The sequence below is a fragment of the Branchiostoma floridae genome, chromosome 2 (genome assembly GCF_000003815.2).
Source record: "Branchiostoma floridae strain S238N-H82 chromosome 2, Bfl_VNyyK, whole genome shotgun sequence".
Taxonomy (NCBI): Eukaryota; Metazoa; Chordata; class Leptocardii; order Amphioxiformes; family Branchiostomatidae; genus Branchiostoma; species Branchiostoma floridae.
This window is the reverse complement of record NC_049980.1, coordinates 22,208,748-22,233,450: the sequence shown is the minus strand read 5'-3', so window position 1 is coordinate 22,233,450 and position 24,703 is coordinate 22,208,748. Positions and strand designations below refer to the sequence as shown.

At 42.5% G+C, this 24,703-nt stretch overlaps 1 protein-coding gene across 5 annotated transcripts; it reads right to left on the bottom strand.

Annotated features, from left to right (window-relative positions):
- Positions 1–10,574: 10,574 nt before the first annotated feature.
- LOC118409911 (tetratricopeptide repeat protein 37-like) lies at positions 10,575–24,652 on the bottom strand. 5 transcript variants are annotated; one of them, XM_035811289.1, is made up of 21 exons: positions 24,478–24,652; positions 23,994–24,129; positions 22,751–22,894; positions 22,327–22,418; positions 21,810–21,882; positions 21,210–21,341; positions 20,654–20,749; positions 20,322–20,433; positions 19,698–19,937; positions 19,291–19,430; positions 16,839–18,927; positions 16,518–16,641; positions 15,829–16,050; positions 15,246–15,481; positions 14,635–14,882; positions 13,897–14,037; positions 13,409–13,552; positions 12,906–13,039; positions 12,496–12,534; positions 12,243–12,369; positions 10,575–11,584 (listed from the first exon to the last, which is right to left on the bottom strand). In XM_035811289.1, exons 2-21 carry the CDS (start codon positions 24,081–24,083, stop codon positions 11,507–11,509), a joined length of 4,701 nt encoding a protein of 1,566 aa, XP_035667182.1. In that variant the 5' UTR covers positions 24,084–24,129; positions 24,478–24,652; the 3' UTR covers positions 10,575–11,506. The 5 variants fall into 5 exon arrangements, with proteins under 5 accessions (XP_035667182.1, XP_035667184.1, XP_035667183.1 ...); XM_035811291.1 differs by having other exon boundaries at positions 24,505–24,649; XM_035811290.1 differs by having other exon boundaries at positions 24,509–24,649.
- Positions 24,653–24,703: the final 51 nt, after the last annotated feature.

The window sequence follows — 24,703 nt, the reverse complement described above, 5'->3', positions numbered from 1 at the left end:
TCTGAGGGGAAATTTGTTTTCTTTTGGCCTCCTGACGTGACCTTCCGTGACCCCGCACAGAGCCACACCTGTGCGCGTCAGCCGGAGAGTTGATTGAATCAAAGACCTAGCCAATCAGCGAAGAGGAGGCCAAAGGCTAATTAATATTCATAAGCGGGGCCTCATGATCCCGTATATAGCAGTGTTCCCGCCAGGGGGAGCGAAGCCCGCCTAAGGCTCTCGCATTTTACAGTATTCAGAAGGCTTTATATTGTATCAGTTCTTACAAATGTGTAGGGGCATATCTATGATAATCGCAGCAGTCACTTAACTTCTCTTCAGGATTTCGGGTCAAAGCTTCAAAGACAACTAAAACCTCATAAACACAAACTTTACTTAGCTCAACAGTATACAAAAATATTGTACGGGTTGCCATCCTTAGTTGAAGCGCTTATTTATAGCGCTAGTATCTTCGATGCGCCGTTAGCCGCCGTGCGACTTTTGTTGACGGTCTGATATCCCTACGTCGTCGCCTCGCTGATATTCCCACGAACATGTTTCAAGAAAAATACCCAGCAAAAAACGCTGTTCTGCGTCAAATTCTATTCTATAAAACATGTGGGACTCAGTGTTATAGTCTAAATATTTTGTAGAAGCACCGCTGTAGGAAAGAAGGTCGCATGAAGTTCGCTGTCAACTGGCACACAGCACATGGCTGTTTGAAACTCTAAGTCTAATCAACAGCCGTGTTTGATTGATAGCCGGCGGTCCTTTGATGAAGTCGGCGAAAGGTGCGTTAGTTAGAAAATCTGCGTTTAGTTTTGATACGTAATTATAAGTTAGTGGCGAGAATGATTATTTTCTCATCAATATTTCTCTTCAGAATTATTTGAACTTAATTGTACATCTAAACAATTGGCTTACCTGTGCAATGTTTATATGATTAATGATCATGTGTAACGTATGGCTCCTAGTCAATAGATCAGCATTTTCTCTATTATATATAATAGTGACCACCTGTCTATAGTGGCCACATTTCCTAGTGCTGTTGTTGTTTGACATAAAGTTTGAACATTTAAATTGCAAGTAACTTTAAACTGCCAGAGTTTCAGCCCAATAAAACACTCTCAGCGCCAGCCTCGAGGGTATGAACAGACTGACCAGACAGACGAAAATAAATCCTCGAACAAGGTTCAATCGTATCTTCCGGGTCTGGCAGGAAGTTGTTAAACTAAAATAATAATAGGCTCGATGGCTGATTGCATACAAAGTAAAACAGTTTAACAGTTTTACAGCTTGAAGAAAACAAACGCTCCTACAGTACCTGCACCTGCTTGATAATTATTAAATCGTATGCCCTACTTGAATAAAAAAAATTTCACTGCAATAATGAATGTACCCACATCACAAGGAGCTTATACTTTTTTTAAACTTACACCTAGTTATCGTACGGAAAATTGTTAATGACATTACATGAAGTCATTCAACAATTTTCAGTCATGATGAAAATTTTCTGAATGGAAAGTGTGATTATTGTCATTTTCTGAAAAATAGAAGCAAGCTCTGTTTTTACCTGGAATCAATTCACAATACCAGTCCACTTTGGGGGATAATGTACTGTTAAGAGGATGTTCCATTTTTGCGCAGGGGTGATTTGGAACAGTCCAATGTTGCGTGGGAAGGGGTATGGCTGAAATATGCTGTATTTGCTCTTAAGCAAATGTCGGCCTTTCTAGTTAGTTTATTATGACCAGCAGGAATGAAAAAAAAACTTCTTTACCTTTCAAAGATGACGAAAAGTTTTCATATACGAGGATTAATAACCAATTATATTTCCTTCCCGCCGTTTCTGGACGGTAATTGTGCGACCAGAAAACATCCCGCCACGACGTTCCTCCGAGATGTTTTAATTCTGCCTCATTAGCGGCTGTGAAGTGACGATTACCGGCTCAGAGACGTAGTCTGCACGACAAGACACCGCCATAATCACTCACAACATCGGGAAATCCTGGCAAAACAGCGGACAATTCTCGGTTGGAAGACGAGCAATTGCTAACAAAACGAATCGCACGTCACCAAAATAACGCATAATTTGTGGTAAAGCGATATAATCCCAGGGAGTGAGATGTCCGAAAAATTAGCGCCGAAAGGAAGCAAGCTCCGAAATCAAGTGTCCATAAGTCATCGGGAGTCTTTGAAGTTTTGAAGTCGCCAAAAACTTTTCCTAAGTTTTAGACACTGTAAAGTCCCTGTCGTGGCGCGGGTGCAGAGACGGGACAGCCATGGCAACAACTTAAAGGATTGTCTATCTTGAAATCAGCTTTTGAGTTAGATATAGATTAGAGAGTGAACTCAGTCTGTATAGATAATTTCATCTAATTTTAAAAATTTCTTTAGTACCGTTTATTAGCTTCGCCAAGAAGATCATGTTTTTGCCTGACTTGGGTCTGTATGTAGGTCAACAGGATATAACTCGAGAAATTGTGGATGGAACTTTTTTATTTTTTGCAGGTGTGTAGCGGTTGTTGAAAGGCATGCCTAGTTCGAAAATGGGTTACCTGGTGTTTTCCTACGGTACATTAGCGAGCTTGGTATTTTTTTGGGTGTTTTTTCGGGAAGCATAAGTCAAAATGTAGCTGGGCGATTTCCACGATATTTGGCAGGTGTTTAGCGGTTGTGGAAAGGATTGTCATGTGCAAGAATGGTTTAGCTACCTTTTACCTATGGTGCTGTAGCTGGCTTTGTATGTAAGTGCGTTTGTCTGTATGCAAGATAACTCGAGATGTTCTTGATGGATGCTAATGATATTTAGTTGATAGGTAGGGGACACAGAAAGGAAGGTCAAGTTCGATAATGGGCCTCCTGGCGACTTGTTTAGGTACTGCAAGTGAGCATCAAATTTTGCGCCTAAATTTTCCAGAAGTGCCAGGTTCATGATTTTTTAATGGTGGATAGCTGTTGGTACTAGGAGTCAATGGTCTAATTTTGGGCCCCCTAGCAGCTTGTTTGGAACTGCAGTGGGTCTTATAGTTTGTAGCTTTTAAGAAGGATAACTGCAGAGGAGATTGATGGATATTTTTTGTTTTTGGTAGCTAGGTACTTTGGTTGATTATCAACATCTATTTGATATAATTACTTAGGGAAAGTTATGCAATTAACAGAAATAAACAGTGTTTTCTATATACAGATGCATCTCATTTTGACCTATATTTAAGGACACAGCTGTTTGCCAGATGTTTTGCCTGAGAAGCCTTGTGACCTGGACGCCCTAACACTGTGAAAATCCTCTTGACAAGCATGACATTCTGATTGACCAGGGATGCTACCACTGAGGTCATCTTTGGTCACAGTCCAATGCCCCCTATCATCAATACTATTCGGCCAGGCTGGCGTCTGGTAGAGACTACAGGATTTTAATAAAGCACTATGATTATGAAAGTTGCGCTAGAAAGTATCACAACAGTGTACATAATTCCATTGTCACCAGTTGGCCAAGAAAGTTATCTTTGGTAGCATTTGTGGGTTTGTGAGGAACACAAGTTCATGCAGTCATTTGCTATTGGGGTAGGTACTATTTAGTAATACATGAAAAAGACCTTAAAGTATTAATAAAGGCATGATTATTTGGCGAAGGGATGTGTTGGATGAACTCTAGTTCTAACTACAAACAAACATTTTTAAGAACAATCAACAGGGCAGCAGCAATGTAATGCGTGAAGAAAGAAGCACACAGTAAAGGGCGATACTGAATGTTTCTCCTCCGGCCTCCTCCATCTACTATGTCTGTTAATCACTCAAAGAAGAAGAGAGCAGCCTATCCCACTTGTCCTGTTGTAATGATATTAGCTATCTACAGACTTCTTTAGTTTCTTCTACCCAAATACAGCCGGCCATCTCTACGATGGTCACCACAACAGCAGAAATATGGTGAATGAAGAATGGAGAAAAACGAACAGGAATTTTCCATGCAGGGCAAATGATTAGATATTAGTGTTCTTTTCGTCTTAGGGACTTATGGAATGTCGTTAGAAAAGATCAACTAATCAGCAGGGCCTGCGGATTTCCGGTCCCGGCCCTCGTCCCAGCACTCCCCGTCCTCCCCGGTAATCCCATCAGGACATGCCGCGCGGTGGCTCCGGGACCATTTGGACCAATCTGGGGGAGATTAAGACCGTTTAGAAGTTAAGGGAGGATATCTCTGCTCCGAGAGGGAGATGAAGGAAAAAGATATGAGGTGACAGACTGGTGGTGTATACCTTAGAAACTGTTAAACATCCAAACATACACATCAGAGGATGGAACGATATTGATATAGATATTATTTGCCTGAAAAATCTTTAATCACTGATACTTTATAAGTTTTTTTTTCGGACTTTGTTAAAAAAAATTGTTCTTTGTTTTTTTTTTCATGTTAAATTATTTCTAAAGGCTAAAATCTCCAGCATTTTAAGCACACTAGCACACAGTGTATTTATGAGAAACGCCCCACTGAAAACGGTATCATACTAGAATGATTAGGTTTGTCCCCTAGGTATGAGTTTATGTCGGATCGATGTGTGTCAACTGCTTTTCCACAAACTTCATCTCGTTATCTACCACTACAGGGCGACGAACATACCGTTTCAGCAACTTTGAAAGGACAAAAAGATGTTAATGTTCTCTTACAGGCATTTTTTCTAAATTAAACACTCTTAAGTACCCCGAAATTGAACAGAGCTCTTATTGGTACAAAAACTACCAGCCACCTGTGTGGAAACAGGATAATTCATGCCCTTGTCATTCGCGTTTCAATTTCCCTCGCGAATCAATACTTAGTCCCCGTTATATGATCAGATAAGTAGGGTTTTCTATTATGAGAGGAAACGTAATAACTCTCGGGGGCGAAGTACCCACAAAATTTTACCATGCTCATAAATTATACACCAGTAAACTTTACCGCATCGTTTTCACGGGGTTGCGCCAAATTGGAAACATCGGGGCTTAAAACATGGCCCGCGACAAGACAGGAAACCTTCCCCTGACAACCTTTCAATTCAACAGGTTAGAAAACAGTGCTTCTACGTCTTAGAAAACAGTTGCCCTATGAAAAAGTAAAATGAAACTCCACAGTGTCTTTGTCTGAACTCGCGATTCCCGCTTCGATGGACAACATATGCCGCAAGTGGCACTAAAAGTACGTCCCCTGATCCCACAAATGGCCCGGATTGGGGATGGCCATTGCGGCCAATTTGTGGCGGGGCCTTTTACGACGACAGAGAGCGACAAAATGGCCGCCCTTGAGACGGCTTTGGTCGTAAGTGGATTCCGCGGCCATTAGGGAGATGGGCACCGGAGCTGGGTAATGAGTCGGAGGGGTTTTAAGACATCTGTGGCTGAAAGCTTGGCCAGGAAGGGTCCGATGCTGGCGATGATAAGCACGGCTGTACCTAGGAGGAAGATACTTACTAACTTAGCAATAACTAGCTAGTACTTAACAGTGCAACTAGCTAGTACTGCTTCTGATCTCAGTAACATCGCGATATTTCCAGGAAAAGTACAGAAAAGTTATCTCAAAGTAATGTCTACCCTTCCCCACATCATGCGCTACTGAAATATCCTCAGATTAAATCCTATTATGTTGATGATATCCCTAACACAACGTGGAATTATCTCATCTTAATTCCCTGTGCTAATGGATCCCCGGACAGAGTGTGTTGTACGAAAATCTATTTGAGCGCCATTTCCCAGAACAAAAACTGTCTGATAAACTTACAAAAGGGAAAAAATACAAAGACATCGTTCTCGCTCACTGAGACCATGGCCATTTGGAAGGACATCCGATTCAAGTACGTCAGTGGTGTGGACAGTGGACGTAACTCAGGAAGGTGAAGGGCGAGAGAAGAACGGCGTGGATGAGGATATAAACGAAACATGTTAAAGTCATATGCTTGAGTAACATACAAAATTCATTTTAGAAAAATTGCTATAGGGACTTACCCCTCTAAATTTTCGGTCAATCTCCGTCGACCTTGTTGTTTAGAGGGGTAAGTCCCTATACTTATTACAGTGTTGGAAGTAAAGTTTAGCAATTTTTTTATAATGAATTCTACCAACACAGATGAACTTTCATGCTAAAATTCATTTTGTTAGAATTCACAAGCTTTCCAGGTGGGTAAAGCGCATAGCATTCAGCTTGACCTCTCTGAGACATCACAATTGAAGGCAAATAGAACAGTACACTTAATGAATATGGACGATTCACGCCATCCTCGAACTAGCCAAAAATTGCTTCAACTTAATATTCAACTGACTCCAAGGCCCATGACAGGTGAAGTATTTTCCTCAAAACATAAACTTCAGTCATGGCAGGTGTACTGCGCAACAGGCAATCATTCAGCACCAAGGACAGTCTCCCTTCCTTATCTCGACTTTAAAGACCGGTCTGGTTAGGGATGCTTGGCATACGCGAACCTTCATGAAGGCGATTCCAAAGAACTTGAAAGTTGAAAGGGATGCCGTCTCGGCTAAAAAGGAACAGACGCATATTTCAAAGTTCATCGCCTTCTACATCTTATGGCATAAACGTCTGGCGATGTCACAACAGGCGAGCATTCAGAACAAGCACAGCTACAGGGCTATGGTTGCCCCTTGCATGTGCACATTAATGTTTGACGTAGGCCTTGGTGGTCATGGTACTTGACAATTCATGACATTTGAACTGAGCGAGATGTGAGTCAATAGGGATTGCGTCAAATAGGGATTGTGTCTTGGCTAAAAAAAGGAACAGTAATCTGCTTTTTCAGCGAACCCTGCATTGTGAAAATTGTATCCTTGCTCTATTATAAAATATCCCATAATATATGTCTGAAAATCGTATTTTTGATTGCGAGCAAACTTTGTATTTTCAAACCCAATATTTCTGAACTGTGGTGGTAAGTCATTATAATCTAGATAGAAGCAGCCTTATACTGTCGGACTTGATTTTGCATCTGAATTGGACATCCTTGAGCGTAACACACCAGTTAGTTTCTTGTTATGATGCATTGATAGATTCTTAGCAACAGAGATGCAGTACCTTGTTTATGTCCCACCCGTGCGGCCACACGACTCGGCCCCCCAAGAAGACGACCGGGATTCCTCAGACCCACCACTCTATCACCTAGTAAAGTACTGTTCTGACATAATTGCACACCGAGCACCACGCGGCAGGACGCTGACGTTCGTTTTTCTCTGGTACACCGACATTGCCGTCGGCAGCCCCCGTTAAGTAGGACGTTTCGTTGCGTGGCAACGGGAAAGTTTCACCGGGGAGTTCGCGCGGGGGTAAGTGCGTCGCACATTAGCCTAGGATCAAGCTCTTGTCAGGAACTAAGTTGGGTGTGAAACTCATTTGTTCTTGGGTGAATTCCTGTAGCGCCTCGGGGTCGGCGGGGTCACGCCGGCACGGCTGTGCGTCGTTAGCGGGACATAGAATAAAACAGGGAGAAATTGGGGCTCATTTCGGGGGGTAGAGGTCACGGGAGGGGGCAGAGGGCACACCAGGATCACTGGCCGCCGGATGGCGAAACCGCACGATCCGGGTCCCCGGGCGCGTGTTGACGATCCTCCCGGGAACAGACAACACATCTCCGAACGGGCGTTGCATCCGAGCCGAGGCTTGATCGACTTGCTGGGGGTGGCGGGGTTAATGAAGAGTCAGACGGGTGCTACTCTTCTAGTTACGCCCTATTTCTTGTAATTATGACACTCTCTTGCAAAACGGCGCCCCTTTTGCTCCGCGCAAAGCGAAACTCGTAAAAACGAATTCCAGAGAAAAGCAAAGGTCCCGCGGCTGGGGGATTCGCTCGGCACATTACGATGCTCCGTACAAACCATGACGAAATTAAACCTTAATTAACGTTCCACCAAGGCGAAGGTGCTGTTGATGTTACATCTTTGCATAGACACGATAGGAGCATTAAAAGGGTACAAAACATTGACTTATGGCCGGGGAATTAGAAGTCGCATTGTTTCTTCTTCTATGAAGAAGCATGTTGTTTTTGGAAAATTATCTCAAAAGATGATAACACATCTGTAACAAACGCGTTAACATGATCTACAATGTTTTCAAATAATAAAGGATGAAACTGCAAATCCCAAGGACCTAACAAAGAGGAACAAGGTCTTACAAAGATCTACCCACATGCAAACTATAAAATAGTATCCATCCAGGCGTTCTCTAGTTACTATATCTCCGTCACAAACACACAATATTCACTAGGATACTTCAGTAACACGGAGGTAACAAATACGAATGTTATTTTCAATTTTTTTCGCTTCTTCTAGGTAACAACATGATTGAGAACTATAAAACTGAGAAACAGAAATGAAAGAAAAAGTCTAAACACTGCTTGTGAACGATCAGACAACATAATAATCGTACAGCTTCTTCTAGAACTCGAAGCTTCCGGTTCATAGAACCAACGACTAAAACTTAACTTAAGTAAGTCTGTCCGAACTGTCCTAAGCAACAAAGCACGACCAATCACGGTCCAACGGTGAGAAGTCGAACGACTGGATGTTTGAGAGGACCGAAGCCGACGCGAAGCAAATAGAGACGGAAGCTTCTCTAGTATTAGGTAATGGTACTTCAAAAGAAATCTTCTGCGAGAAAATCATCTCAAATCAAACGCTAATGGAAAAATCTTTCATACAGCTGTCGAGCCATTTTCTTACTGGCGTTCGTATCGATTAGTTGTCAAAACTTTTATGTGGTGTCACGCCGAGGCGCGCGGGGTCAATCCCGCCAAAATGCACTTGGCTCCAGGGAGATCCCGCGGGAGCAAGCTGTCGTCTGCGAGCGCGCGCGCGGGCGGTGAGCCCCGCTCTGTCCTGTCAGAACCCGGGCTGAGGAATGGAGGTAGAAAGGCCAGCGGATGGGTCAATCGATTCGTGATGGATGATAATCGATATGTAATTGATGTTGTAGGATCGCCCCTCTGTACGGCCCGGCCGGGAGAAGGCACACATGCAGACCTCGGGTCTGGGCCGTGCTCGTGGTTACCTAGCAACGTTCTGTACACCAGCGACTTCGTCAGGTCAAGTCGTTTGTCCTTCTCGACTAGAACAATCAGTCATGTCGCTCTGATGGTGAGACTTTGTAGGCATATGGATTTATCTATGTCTTTTTTTATCGAATCATTATGTAAATAAGATATCGAAATTAGAAGTAAAGGCGCTAAAACGAGTCTGGTGAAAGAACTCATTGTAAGGTACAACCTCAATGTAAAGTTTAACTTTGATAAGTAACGTTAACCACCATTCTACCATGTTTAAATAAAATTGATGTCTTCAGGATATACGGGGAATAAGACAAAATGTCGAATATCAAATGTAATATTACTCAATTTCAGGTTAGAGTGCAAGAGAAAGAACTTTGTTTTGATTCACAAAAACATTGCTATTGTAACGTTAATGAATCGAGTTGAAATCATCCAAAACATTATACAATTTTTCTTTGATCATGTGGGCAGTAAGTCAAGTTTTCCCCTTGCCTGACAGATGTACGATGCCATGTTTTCTAGTCACTTGACACATGGGTTAATCGCCGCGGCCGTCTCACCTGCATGGACATTTGTTACAAATACATTTAGTCACTTTTCGGGCGCGTTCTGTTTGGAACTGCACTAGTTTCTGCACTAGTTTGGAACAGTTAAAAGGATTCTGTTACATTCATCGTATTATATATAAGATAGGTTTCCGACATTGTCTGTCACATTTGTGAATGTGTTGTCCAATGTCAGCTGTTGTTCACTTCTAGTCGATGACCAGTTTACTAGCAAAAGCGCCACGTTGAAAAAAAGTGCGATGCCTCAACATAGAATCCTGGCCTGGAATCAAACCTAATGTAGCTGCCGAGTTTCTATTTTCATCTCCGTGGAGAGGATAAAAGAGGTGCGGCAGCTATAATGGCTTTGTATACCAGGCTAATGGAGTCAAACACATTGGTCAGTCGTTGTTATTTTACCATACATGTACAGATATCCTTTGTGACGATTAGTAATGTGCCCCTGATGCCTAAACTAAGGCCATACTGAGTTGATTACATGGATGGCATCCTCTGGGCACCCCAAAACTGATGCCAGCAGGCGAAAAAGTTGCCTTCATTATGAAATATACGTGGTGAGGAAGGTAGAACAAATACCTGAACATGGAGCACTGATAACATGGTATAACAAACAGTGAATTCTTTATATAAGTACTTTCACATCTTGTTCTTTGACTTTGATTTCAAATCAGGAGTAGAATGCCATCTAAACCACAAAAAGTGAACAAGAACAAGTGGTGGTATAGCAGTTTTTGATACTTTTAAAGGCATCTCATCAAAGGACCAAAAAGACCTGTCATGGTTGTTCTACACGTGGCAGTACAAAAGAGATGCTGTCTTAATTGTATCCCACTTTTATCCTATGAAGACTGAAAGGGTATGTATCTTACCTTATGATATTCACTCACAAGCATGATGAAGTGTGCAGAACTGAAACAAGCACATCCTCCCCACTTTTCTGCCTAACTATGTGACTTTGTTTAGCTTATCAAACACAGGTTGTGATGATTTCAACACAATACATTTGTACTCCCACTTGCGAATGCATTTATTATCAAATATGCATCATTGACATATGTGAGCCTCATTTTAATTCTTTTAAAATTCATCTTATTTGTGCTACATTTTGCATGAACTACATGCCCCATCTGCCTCTCCATTCAATGCATTTTCTGCAGCCTCTACCTCAAACATTAGTCCATTGCTCACAGTGGCATATATTTTTGCACTTTAAAATTTGGTAAAACAGGAAAGAAACATTCAACATTTTATCACCACCTAGGTGAGAGTTTATCTCTTTTCAGAATGGTGACAGTATTCTATTAAAGACAATAGCATCAAACATGTTGAGTTGTCATTTCAGTTGGTAGAGTTTGGAATTGAGACAAAATGTACAATTGCCAACAATGGAAGAAGGCACAACAAACATTGAAGTATAGATCTTTTTTCATCATATTTTTACTTTCAATGCCCAGATATTGCCCCGCCCACTAAAAATAATGCATAGTAAACTTTACACATTGAAAGGCAGACAAATGTTTTAATGAGGCACATAGTGAGAAACTTGACTGCTTTATATTAGTTAAGAGACATGTCTTAAGCTTAAATCCTTTACACGTACCTCAACTAAGCCTAATACCAAATTCAATGAGATTTTGTTCATTAGTTGGTTTGTCAAAGGAGGTTCTTTTTTAACCTCCTTGGTTTGTCTGTTACTTTGTTGACAGAAACCACCAAAACATTATGAATATATTTCAATTGTTTTGTGGGTTGGCCTTTGTCTATCAAAAAAAGATGTTTCCGGAAAGCGCTGGATCTGCATCCAGGAAAATGTTTTTGTTTTAAATCATAAGTTTTTTTTTAAATCATGATTTTTGGTACTGAAGCACCAGCTAGCAGATTGTTGTGGTACCGCAGGACTGGTGATGAGTACAATGGCCATATAGTGATGCCTTTGTGGTTCTAGCTATATGTTCCTGCAATTTGCTTTAGTTTCTCAAACAACGGGTCCTCTTGCTCTTCTGCTGTTTTTAGTAACTCCTGTAAGATACAAGAACATGGTGCTTGGTGTTATGTAACAATTATCTCCACGTATAATAAAAATCACAGCACTAAAGTGGCTTAGTTTGAAAGGTTGTAGGTACTGCCAAACCTGGTCTCAGCAGCCACTGAAGAGATTGAGGAAAATAGTTAGTGATGGAGAGTGGTTGCTCCATACAAATGGGTTGGTTGGTCAGGAAAAAATACACTTGCACAATTTAAACCTGCGCTACAGGGAAATATATCTACAAGAGATGCCCCCAGTTTCTTAACTCCATATTGTTATGAAGATAAATTTCAATAAACCATTAATAAAACAAAGAGAGCTAATGTCTATTTTAACATTAAAACCACAGCTATTATTGGCAATCACATCACAGCTCATGCTCTTACAAAGTGCAACCTCAACAAAACCTGAAATTTGTCCATAGCCTGAGAAATTTTACCACATGTACTGTCTTGTTAAAAACATCTTCCAGACCACAACACACTGCAAAAAGATGGACTTTACTAGACTAACTACAATAGCTATATGAAGAATAATTTGCCAGGGGAGACTGACTGTCCTGGCACCCTACTTTTGCTGCATTCTACTGTCCAAACCCCAGTGGGAAGGCCTGGGAGGCTAGTATTAAAATTGATTAAAAAAAAAGTTTACCGATATTTTCAAAGCATCATCCTTGGCCAGGAGAATCTTTAAGAGATACAATCTTGTCACTGAGAGAGTCAGATCCTCTCCTACTGACGTCTGTAATAGGAGGCGTTCTAGAGTCTTCTTGGATTGTCTGATGGAAGAAAAGACATGTAGAATAAGAAACTTTAGAAAACAATCAGTGAAAGGATCAAAATGTCAAATAGACAGGAATAAGAGGATAATGAAAGAGATGAAATTGAGATCTTCTCCAACTGACTTCTTAAATAGGAGGCGTTCTAGAGTCTTCTTGGATAGTCTGATGGAAGGGAAGACATGTAGGATAAGCAATTTTAGAAAACAATCAGTGAAGAGATCAAAATGTCAAATAGACAGGAATAAGAGGATACTGAAAGAGATGAAAATACAATGACAATAATCTGATAAAGAAAGTCTGAAAGATTCTCACGACATAATCCTTTCCAGTCCACTTCTTACCAATGAAAGTAGATAAGCAATTTTAGAAACAATCAGTGAAGAGATCAAAATGTAGAAGCTGAGCAGTAGTGCACGAGGATACTGAAAGAGATGAAATCATTGGTGGCCTCCAGTGCCAAAGAAAGTCTGAAAGATTCTCACGACATAATCCTTTCCAGTCCACTTCTTACCAATGAAAGTCAATGTTCTTACTTGATATTTTTCAAAGAGAAGTACAACGCCCCCTGTAGAAGCTGAGCAGTAGTGCACCATGGGTCTATCTTCAGTGCTTCATTGGTGGCCTCCAGTGCCAATGACTTCCATCTTTCCACATCTGCACCCTTGCCCTGGTCATAAATGTTAGGATAAAATAGTTACATCTCATGGCATATATTATGAGGATAAACAAGTGTTCAAAGGCCTTGTCAGGGCATATACAAAGGTGTACAAGGAATTTTTTTCCAAATTTTTTTTCTGAGATTAGGAATGCCTCGAGGAGAATCCCTGTGACAGGTTTGAGTGCTCTTGAACTAACTGCAGCTCAGTCCAATGAGTGGCTGCCTTGGGTAGGTTTGAGTGTATATTTGCGTATGTAGATTAACCTGAGTTGGACCTAAAGGACAGTCTGTTTCTGTAATGACAGTCTACCAAAACTAATGAGCTTTCATGCAACTACATGTATGATCATGTTTTACAACACAGCACTGAAGACTAACCTGTACCATGAGTAGAGCCAAGTAGGCTAGCCTTAGTAGGGCAGTGGTTTTCCCCTGTGGAGAGGTGGCCACCTGGAGACTCTGTCTGTAACACATCTCTGCTGCTACAACCATGCCCTGGCTCTGGTACACTGATGACAGCAGCTGGTAAGGTTAAGGAAAAACATCAGATTTCATATACACAACCTCACATCTTTCTCAGGTAGGCCTTAGGGCTTGTCAGTAGTGAGCATAGTTTTCACCATTCTTCCCAATCCCACAAAACTCCTCCTCCTCAAGTCTATCTAGTCTGTTCATCCTGTTTAGTAGGTGTTTTTGTTGTCCCTCCCTCTCTTCTTCCTGACTGTTCCTACATGTAAACTGTTAAGTTTATGTTACATGATGAAATTATTTTTCAAAGAAAAATGTAGGGCTCCTTATTAGACACTTTTTGGATTTGGAAAAATGCTCTCCAAATCTTAATTCCTAAATCACACAGAATAACGTACCTGCCAGGCCATAGCTGTCGGGTTTGACAGCACTGCTGTCCTCAGCTGTTCCACAGAGTCAACAGGCTGTCCAGCTGTGACTTTCACGGCAATGTCGGCCATAGCACTAAGGGTGCTGAGGGGTGGGGAGGGAGTACTCTCCTGCAGAATCCAAATTCATCTCAATCAATTGCAGCTTGCGCAAAGCTACTGTCATAATGTCACAAAGGATGGACATTGTACTGTATTACTGAAATTTTCATGGTAGCTTCATGCATTTTTTGAAGTGACTTCTTTACTGCAAACTCAATACCACAGGTGTTTTCTTTACTGTACAGTGCATGACATGATAGCACTATTAAAAACTCAAAGCCACCATGAACACCCACTGCAAAATCAAATCACAGTGCACAGCAATATCATGGTAGGCATGCTGGTTTAATGTACCAATACAATTTGGTGGTCACAAGGCCCTTGAGAACAAATGATATCAACGAAAAAAAATAAGTGAGAGTGTAAAGGTAATTCAGCACCAAGGACAGATCTAAACTGTTAGTGCTAGGGACTCATGCTGTGTTGTACATGGGGTCATTTATTCAGTATCAAGCAATATCATGGTAGTGTCAGTGTCAGTGTGACAGTCATCATGAATATTTCAGGAATTGTTAGTGTGAATGTCATTCAGCACTAAGGACAGATTCTGCTATAAATGACTACTAAATGGAGACACGCAGAAAGACAGATAGACAAACATGTTACCTTATTACAAGTGTTCTTAGCCTCCTCAAACCTCCCCAGCTCCATGAGACTGCTGACTGTCTGCACAGTAGCCCACTGTTTCATGACAGGAGAGTTCTCCGGCTGTCCAGGCTGTTCTAGCAGTGCTGTGATCACTCTGGTACAGCCCAGGTCAGCGCCTTTCCTGTATGAACCCTGACCCTTAACCTTTGACACCACGTTATTGGCATACACCGCTGCTGTCAGAACTAGCCATGATGTCAGCTGACCTGGAAATTACATTTGATATATTGTAAGCTAATTGCAATACATTTTTTCCATAGTAGGATACTTTAAAACCCTCTCATGTACAACATTAAATGTATCTGGGCCCCCTGGATAGTGCCCTAGCTGACGACAACATACTGAAAATCTTGAAACATTTGTTTCAGCTTTATTTTCAGTTTTTGAGGTGATTCTCCGTCGCAAAATCAAGATATAGTAAATATACATGTTACGTGCTACAGTATTGTTTCATATGCAAACTTTTAACACCTGGAAAACCTCCTTTCCACACCTACCACGGAATTCAATCCCTGCTAAAATAATTGGAGTACTTGCGTGCAGCAAAAAGAAGAAAAATTATTTCCCACCTGGGTACAGATGAACAGCCTTCTGCGCTGCCACCAGTCCGTCCGTCCGTCTGTCCCTAGTGTGGACCCCAGCTGCCAGCTTCCCCAGGCTGAGGTTCAAAGCCTGTTCTTGTGTGGGGGTGGGGGTCAGGGTGTGGGGCACCTGTGCAGCCGCATGTGCAGCTGTGGCATGCTGTGGCTGCTGCTGGAGGGTGAAGGCAGCAAGGAGCTCCCACAACTTTGTCTCTGATGGGTACCTGGGAAGGAAGCAATGTAGCAAGCCTTTTACATGGATTTGATGATGGTAAAAATTGGATTTTATATTCTATTGAAAGATAAAATAATTTAAACTATAGATATTACAACCAAATTGTTTAAATTTACTATGGTGCTAATCTTTTGCTTGTATCTTAGGAAAAGGTATCAAGAATAACATTCAGGATTAAAATACAAGAGATGTCTTCAGTTGTGACAGGCTACTTTGAAGCCATTGATCTTTGGCTGTACAAAGATGTTTTCAAGATATTCTTACCTCAAAGAGGGTTGTTTAAGTATAGATCTAAATGTGAACTGGGTAGTTAAAAAACTTAAGACTTGGACTGACTTGTGGATATTCTTCAGGATAGCATTCCTGGCGGCCATGTTGTCCCCTTGCGCAGCACACAGACAGGCCGTGAGGAAACTCACGTCAGACAGGAACCGCTGGTCGTCTCCCTGTTTCAACAGTTCTGCCAGCGCCGCAGAGGCCAGCGTCACATCCCCATTGGTCAGACCCAGCGCACACAGGGCCTGCAGACCATGCACACTGGGGGGCTGGAGTTGGGAACTGCCAGATGGGGAAACAAGTCAGGTTGATAACTTACCGAATGGGTCATGAGCCACACTATTGGTTTCCTTTACTAATCAATGCAGTGTATGGAATGTACTTGTGTCTATGTGCTGAGTTTTATTTTTTAAGTAATTGTAACAAACTATACCTAAATTCAGGGCAACACACATTATATGGAAGTTTATGATTTGTAGATAATGAAAAATAAAGACATTTCAAGACGTAAATCTATCTATAGAAAGACAGTCACTATAGACAGAATTCTTAATTTGGGGACAATGGGAAAAGTAACCCAAGGGACCACCGTGAAGTGGCCACTATGACCAAATGGGTCCCCTGCAGGGTTGCTTTGACAGTACTGCCAATTAAATTTGAGGATCATACACACTTTTCTGCTGATAACATCATGATATCTTAACTGTGTTGGTGAATGACATGCTACCAAGTTGTGAGAAATCCTTTACCATCTGAACAGCAGAGTCTTGGCTCTCTCCACGTCCTCAAACTTGTGAGCCACCATGGCCATGGCTGCCAGCACGCAGGACTTGTCTGTGTCTGAGGGGGCCACCTGGAAGGCCTGCTCATAGGCTAGAAGTGCAGAAAAACAGAGAAAGTGAGTGATATATGTTGAAGAAAACATAGAATACACAAGTCATAGAATGTACAAATCTGAGTGGAGATGGAAAAAATATGTTCACTTGAACAGAGATAGTCCTTCCACCTTCAGTTATCAGTAAGGCAGTAGGGAATCAACATAACTACTGATTACAATAGAATTGCCATACCTGCATAACTCTCTTCTAGTTTCCCAGCCCTATACAGAGCATGTGCCAACCCACAGACATCCCTGAACTCTCCCAGTGGTGAGACAGCCCTGTACTGTGTCACAGCCTCCTCAAACCTTCCTCCTGCACACAGCACTCTGCCGTGGTTACACAGAGCCTTGTTCAGCTTGTCCTGGTCTCCTGTTCCACTCAGAAGTTCTACTGCACAGGAAAATGCCCTTTCTGCCCCTTGTAGCAACCCCTGGTGCTCCAGCAGTAGCCCCAGCATGTTGTAGGCGGTGGGGTTGGAGTGAACGCGGTCGGTGTATTTTGACAGAGCCAGGCTTGCAGCCAACACGGCTCCCATCTGTACAATGTTGTACTTGTACACGTCACTGTTCCGGTTTGTCGTGTCTTGCAGCGTAGCGCACACCCAGTTGGCGTACCCGATCCCTCCTTCCAAGTGCGTGCCAAGCTCTGTGGTGTGTCGGAAGAGGTCCATGGCTTCCTCGTGTCCGATGGTTTCTGCCACCAATGCCTGGCCAATCCAAGATGCGACGTAAGACGGGTTGAGTGACTGTGCAACCTTAAAGGTTTGGTGGGCAAGCTCCACCTGGTCATACCTTAAGTACAGTGCACCTAGGTTGGTCCATGCCTCCACGTTGTTAGGTTCTGCTTGAGTGGATTTTATGAAGGCATGCTGTGCCAACTCAGGATTATCGGCTTCTTTTGAAGCTGTCACCACGCCCAGAGCTGTCCAGTGTTTGTGGTTCCCACTCTCCAGTGTTATTGCCTTCTTCAAAGCTTGTGTCGCTTTTTCTACAAGACCTTTGGAAGCCTCTTTATCACTGTCCTCTTGGGCCTGGTAAAAGTAGTTCAAGCCGAGGTCATGCCAAAGGCTAGAGCAGTCCTCCGCTAGACGCAGTGCCCTGCCATAACATCTGCCACCAAGAGCGAGGACGTCTCTCTTACCCATAACCTGGTCTTCAGCAACCTCCTTCCCTTTCCTCAGCAGTGATCCAGGTACATTAACTGTCACCAAATCTGCTGAGAGGGGATGAAGCAATGTGCAGGCATCCCCTAGCAGTTTCCACAGGCATGACAGGTCTGCTCTCACACTCACTCCCTTGGCCAGAGCAAGGATGGCTGACTGAGATGCATCTACAACCCTCCCATTCAAGTACTCATTCAATGCTTCTCTGGCTTGTGCTAGGTATGTTTCTCCCAAGCCTTTCAAGGCAGGAACGTAACCATTATCCTTCTCCAGAATGATCTGGTATTCTGCAATGGCATCAGGAAACTGTCCAAGGACTTGTTTGATTGCTGCTACTTGGTACAGACTGTATGTTGCCTCAGGGTTGAGTTCTGCAGCCTTGGTGAAGGCCTTGAGGGCGCCAGTGTACCCGCCACGACTCAGGTACGCCTCTGCCAGACACTCCCAACAGTGGGGGTCTTTTGGATCAGCCCTGAGTGCAGCCTGCAGGCTCTTGACAGCCTGGGTCCCGTCCCCATGTTTCAGTTGGTACAGCCCCAGTCTCAGCCAGGCCCACTTGGCAGTACCTGCACTTGCTTTACTGGTTACAGAGACGTACAGTTTCAATCCTGCCTCCTCCTCTCCCAAAGCAATGCACGCATCTCCAAATGCAGCCCCAGCTTCCTCGCTAGACTGGTCCAGATCAAACGCTTTCTGGTAGCACCTCTTTGATCTCTGCACATCCCCAGCCACATCTCTATAGTAGTGCCCGAGGTACAAGAATGTGTCTGAGTGATGCGGATCGAGTTTTGCAGCCTTCAGCAAGCTTGTCATGCATTTGGACTTGTCTTTCTTGGTTTCGTCTCCCATGATCCAGTACAACTGTCCTAACAAGAAGTGGTACAAGGCAACCTCACTGTCCAATTCCACTGCCTTTTTCAGTTGTTCCTCTGCCTCTTCGTACTTCCCCTGCCGTGAGAACACCAGCCCCAGCAGTGCCACCATGGTGTGTCGGGTGGCATCAGACTTTATGGCTTGGTAACAAAGTTTCTCTGCCTTGTCCAGATCTCCCAGCTTAATGTACGTCTGGCAAAGTCCTTGAACAGCTTGTTGGCATGACGGTTCTTTTTCAGCTTCCTGGATGTAACAAAATTAGAAGTTAGGATATAAAAGGGGTAATTTTGACATGTTGCCGGATAAACCACACAACTGAACTGGTCAGTGGTCAGTGCTCTTCAGCTATCTGACCCAATTGCACTGGACATAAAAACTTTATGCCAAGCAATTGTACCAGATGACTGAAGAAGGCTGAGCAATTCAGTTGAACATTCCAGTGAGTCCAGTTCCAGGGAGCAGGAAAACAAAAAAATTCCTCCATGGCATAATTTCCATCTCAGATGAAGTTTCATGCTAGAAGCAAAATTAAATGGGCCAAAATTGATGATGCACATGTAAATGTTGCCCGTAAGTCAATCTTGAGTAGCATCACCCTTGCTATACCTGAGTGTATAGATGGAGTGCCTCTGTCAGGTTAGCTGGGAGGTTGGATCCTGTCAGGGATTCTGCTAGTAGAAGTGTGAGCTTCCTCTGAACTGTGTCTCTGTTCTTCACACTTTGTAGTTTCTCCAGGACCTTTAAACCTTCAAAATTAAAGATTACAAATTGATACAGAGATAACACACAGATACAATTACCTTGCTTAATTAGTCAAATCTAACAAGTAGTAGTTCAACAGCGATCAATGTTATCATACATTACAGCATGTTGAGAGAGTCAGTCATTGTCTTTTCTCATGTCAATTCACATGCATATCTTATCGAATATCAAAAATTATGTAGCCTTATTTACCCCTCGCTTATCTTTTTTAGCTTTTGCCTGCTTGAAAACAAACAACACCAGCAACTGACCTTGCCTTGCTGAGTCTATCGCTCCCCCACAGTCGTGTAGCTTGACCTGCACCTGCGCCAGGTGCAGCCAGCCGTACACACAGTCCCTCCTGCTGCCCACACCTGTCTGCAGCAGCTGCCTGGCTCGTGCAGGCTCCCTGTGCAGCAGGTGGAACCCCTGCAGGAGCCGGGCTGCTGAACTGTCGGGGTCCAGGGACTGCAGCTTTGTACAGGAGGCGAGGGTGGCCTCTGAAACTGAGTCTGCAACCATGTTTGGTTAGCAATTGGTACAGCACGGCTAACTTAGTTAGTAACTAGACAAGACTGCAAATTTAGAGCCAAACCTTCACTCACTATGGCCTGTGTGCCATCCCAGTTAGCCTACTGGGGTTCCCATACAACCTCTAGACTAGTACACTATCAAGGCTGTTACCCTGGCTATAGTGATTGAAGGCTTGGCACTGAATCTGTAGCCTCTTCTAGTCAGAGTTCATTGTAATAAAACTCTGAAACTGGCCTGAGTAGATATAGGAATTTCACACTCCATTTTGGATGCCAGCTTTTAAAAATTTTTTGAGCCATTTTCACAAAAATGAGATCTTCTTAGAGATTATTGTATAAAAGTGTATATTACAGAAGACCTACCATCCTCTATCCCCAGTAGACACAGAGTCTGCAGTGGGAAGGTGCTGTCAGGGTGTGTGGAGGCCATGTCCCTGCACAGGGCCTCTATCTGAGCTGCAGTCTCCAAATGGTTCTTACAGAGAAAACAACAGGAACGCAAGTTTCATGTAGATTTTCTTTAAAAAAAAGGAAACTGTGACACTTTTTACCCTTTATTGATGCTAGCATGTTTATTCTATAATTCAAACAAAACTTCATCTGTTGTAATATACATCTGTTGCTTTCCCCTTCTGTCATCAATAAACACAAAGCTGACCAGCTATTGTGGAGCTTAAAAATGGCACACTTCTTACCTCTAGAAGAAGTCGGATGTAACCTTCATAATGTTTTCTGTGATCTACTCCAACAACTGTACCAGACTTTATAACAGTGGAGTAAGCCTTCTTCAACTGTGAAAAGTAAAACAAAAATATTGTCACAGGTCTGCATTGACAAACTGGAGGCAAAAAATTGGTTGTCTTCAGAGGAGTATGACGATGTTTTTGTAATCAACTGATCAGTAAATAGTACATCTTACATGGAATCAGCAGTTCTAAAGGTGAAAAAGTAAAAAAAAATTAAAAAGGATAAAGGCAAAGGTAGCTTTTATGAGGTTGTAGGGGTAGTGGGTTGTTAATCCACGAAAGACAGGCTACCCCTAGGCACTCTCCTTCCACAGCATTTTACCTCCCCAACCTAAGTCAGGTACCTATTCTTACACCTGGGTAGACTGAGGAAAGTTGCTTAAACTTTAAAGTGCCTTTCCTAATGGCACAACATGTAGCCTGAGGAATGGCAGGAACAAAACCCAAGACCTCTTGATCTTGGGTCCTCTGGCCTAGCCACTTGGCTGTGCGATGCTAAACTTACCAAGTCCATGTCCTCTATTGACAGGCCCTTCTGTTGTGACAACACTGTGATGATCTTGACCCAGAACTCAGCCACATTGTCATTGTCATCTGCTTCCTTAGCAACAATGATCTCCCTCCAGACTTCCACTGCCTGCATAGAAATGAGAGTACACAAAATGTAAAAAAGAGTATGCAAAGTTCTTCCCTCAAGATACATTTGTCCTTAAAGCCCATAACACAGTTAAAAAATTGATTAGTCAACAAGTCTGTGAGGTCTAAATAGCATTTCCGTAGAAATGTGCCAGGTGTTCTCTAAACCATTGCCCTTAAGGATCAGTTGACATTTATGGTTTAATGAGCCCCACTCAATGCAATAGTGGAAATTTTCAGGCAAAAAGTATGGTGATTTTGGGATTCAGTGACCTTTGAATTCTGGCAATTGATCGCCAAAGAATACTGACTATGTGACAATGGCACAAATGTTGCAGCAGTTGCAATTAAATTGTTCAATAACAAGTTCATAGCCATACAGACAGATAGGAATGGATATACAGTATATGGCCTTTGATTTTGCTAGTCTACCACTTATTTGATAACAAAGAAGAGACTAAGGAGGCACCTTTCTGACATCCCCAACTTTAGCCAGTAGATCACCTTGCTTTGCTGCAAGTTCTTGCCACTTGGTTTTATCACTATTCAAGAGAGAAAGACGTTGAAATGAACATATCATGGGGTTGTCTTATACTGTTACATACAAGAAGATATTCTGAAATAGGAAACTCTGCAGTCAAATTCAATACAAACAGTATTAGGTAGCAATGATGGTCACTTATGGACCTCTTTCCAGTAGATGTCAATTGCTGGTAAACCATACAGCAACCAACATTATTTTTGTGTGCCCCTTGATTTCATGAAATGTTGAAAATAGGTATGATGGACAATGTAAAGTATGATTTAAGAGACAAGAAAACACACAATGCATTAAAGAATTGATCTTTGTAAAATTAATTGAGCGACCTCACAATCCATGAAATCTTTGGTCATTCAGCCATCGCAGGGCAGTAACAGCCTCTAGTGGAAAGTGTATGTTAGCTGCTAAGATATTCATTGATAGACACATCATCGCCAATGTTTACCTGTGACACAGCTTCATCAGTCTGCTGTAGACATCAGACAGTTCCTGCCTCTGGTCAGGTCTGTTCAGCTTTTCATAGAACCCACACAGACCCTGTAGATTATCACAAATTCTCTTCATTTATCAAGCACACATTTTTGGTTTGTGTTTGCTCCTATAATGTTTTCCTAGACTTTCATATCACTACACACTCTTGAGAATGTTTCATCACATGAGGTGCAAACTGTGAAACATCAATATAACCATAATATGCTTGCCAGGCTACTGTGCTGTTAAAAGATGGTCGAGTGTAGTATCCACTATTTGATTATACTGTGCAAGGGTAGACAAAAAAAGTCTTCACACTGCATTTCCAGGAAGCTTTGTCCAGCGGTCCACACTGGTAGACAGAGCTGCCTGAATGTCCTTTACAACCAGACACAGACCTGCCATGCCAGCAGCTGGTCTGGTTCGGCCTCCGCTGCCCGCCGGTACGCCGCCTGTGCCTGGTCAGGCTGGTCCAACTCAGCTGCTGCCACGCCCACAAACACCAGCGCATGGTAGTTGTTCTTGTCTTGTTTCAGGACATCCTGTTGATAGATTTAAATAACATACCTAATAAGAACAATGTTGAGTGATATTCATAGAATGGTTTAATGTAATAAATTTGGTTCAACATTAGTTCAACATTTTTGAGACCTCGATAATCTCTATGTTACATTAAAAAGTTGATATCAACAATAAGTTGCATATAAGAATTTGGAATGGAGATTTGTCAATATAATTTGATAGCAAAAATTATAAAATATATTTCAAGCAAAACCACAACCACAGCAACAAAAACTCAGGATGCCACAACGAATGACCAATTATTGGTCAATCGTTGTGGCATGCTGATTTTTGGTTGCTGTGATTGTCACAGTGAATGAAAATGTGTCTAACTAAGTATTGGAAAATACTGGTATGAAGGTAATGGTTATTGATATCAAAAAGGGTTTACACTCTATTTATTTTTAATTCCATTCAACATTCTTACCAACAAGCTTTTGATTAGTCCTCTAGCTCAACCAAGACGGGGGCCGATACTGCCTGCCTGTCACCTTTGACCTGTTGCTGGCATCACGCCAGGGGTCTAGCCAGCGTCCGTTTTTCCGTCAATTGACAGAAATTTGCTGCGTCTGACGGAAAATGTTTAAAACCAATCCGTCAGCCCAAGGAGCTTTTATCAGCCTAATAAAAGCTCCTTGGTCAACCTTGACGGACAACAATCCTTGGTGGAAGCTACAGGCGGCTTGGGGACGCCGTCCACAGCCGTAAAAGCCACACACTGTTTGTTTTGCTATTGTTATGATTGTTGACAATGTGTGTCGGCGCCCTTTCGCATACGATAATCTCATTAAAACCCGTTTTTCAAGGTCTCAGTTCAGTCCTTCTAATTAATTTTCGCGGTTTTCGCGACGATTGTAATTGGCTGACGGAAAAAAATTTCGAGCTGGCTAAAGCCCTGCATCACGCTTACATTCAGGTCACATGATATAGGCTTCAGGTCATTTCAACTTGAGCAGGATCAAGCTGTCAATGACTGATCAAATCTCCTTGGCATGTACTTCTTTGTATTAAAAATAATTGTGTACAGATAACGTTATAGGGTATGAAATTTTTACAGGTAAGTTGCCATTTATCAGTCACCTTGCAATGTTTCAGAGCCTCCTTGTATTCCTTCTTCCTGATAGCCTCCCGAGCTGCTTTCAGCGCTGCTTTGGTCTCCTTACTGGACATGATCCTGAACCATCCAGCTGTGACGTCAGTTCAGTGGACAGCAGGTCTGCAAGGGGTCAGGGCAAATTCATCAGTTGGAGGGGGGGGGGCGGTTCATGGGTGAGAAAAAAATTGACAGCGACTTACGATGAACACATCATATTTTCCTTGGTTTGACAGAATTTCAGGCGAAACACTGGCCCCCTCCTAACTAATTCTATACATTTTCACACACCACGCCCCCTCACTCAACCACGTATCCTTCCTATGGAAACTCTAGAACATGGACACTCTGACTGAGCTGTGCTCATCATGAAACAACTTAACAAGGCACGTTGGTGAGCTGAGGCACACGTTTGGTGTAAAATTCTTTTCCGAATGGCATCGATAAACCTCTGTATTCCAAACAACTAACCGGATAAGCCGTTATCTTCTACTATACTTGCTATTGTCTCCAGGGCACACATTCGGCGATGAAAGGAGAGAAAGACAGACAAAAGTGCAAGAAATGATGCCAACCCGGAACTTTCGACTTTTGAGGGCGACAAAACGTAGAGACAGACTGAAAGTATTTTTCTGCAATCCAGGTCTGAATGGTAGGTATAAATAATCTTTAAGAAACCAAATTATATTTTATGAAC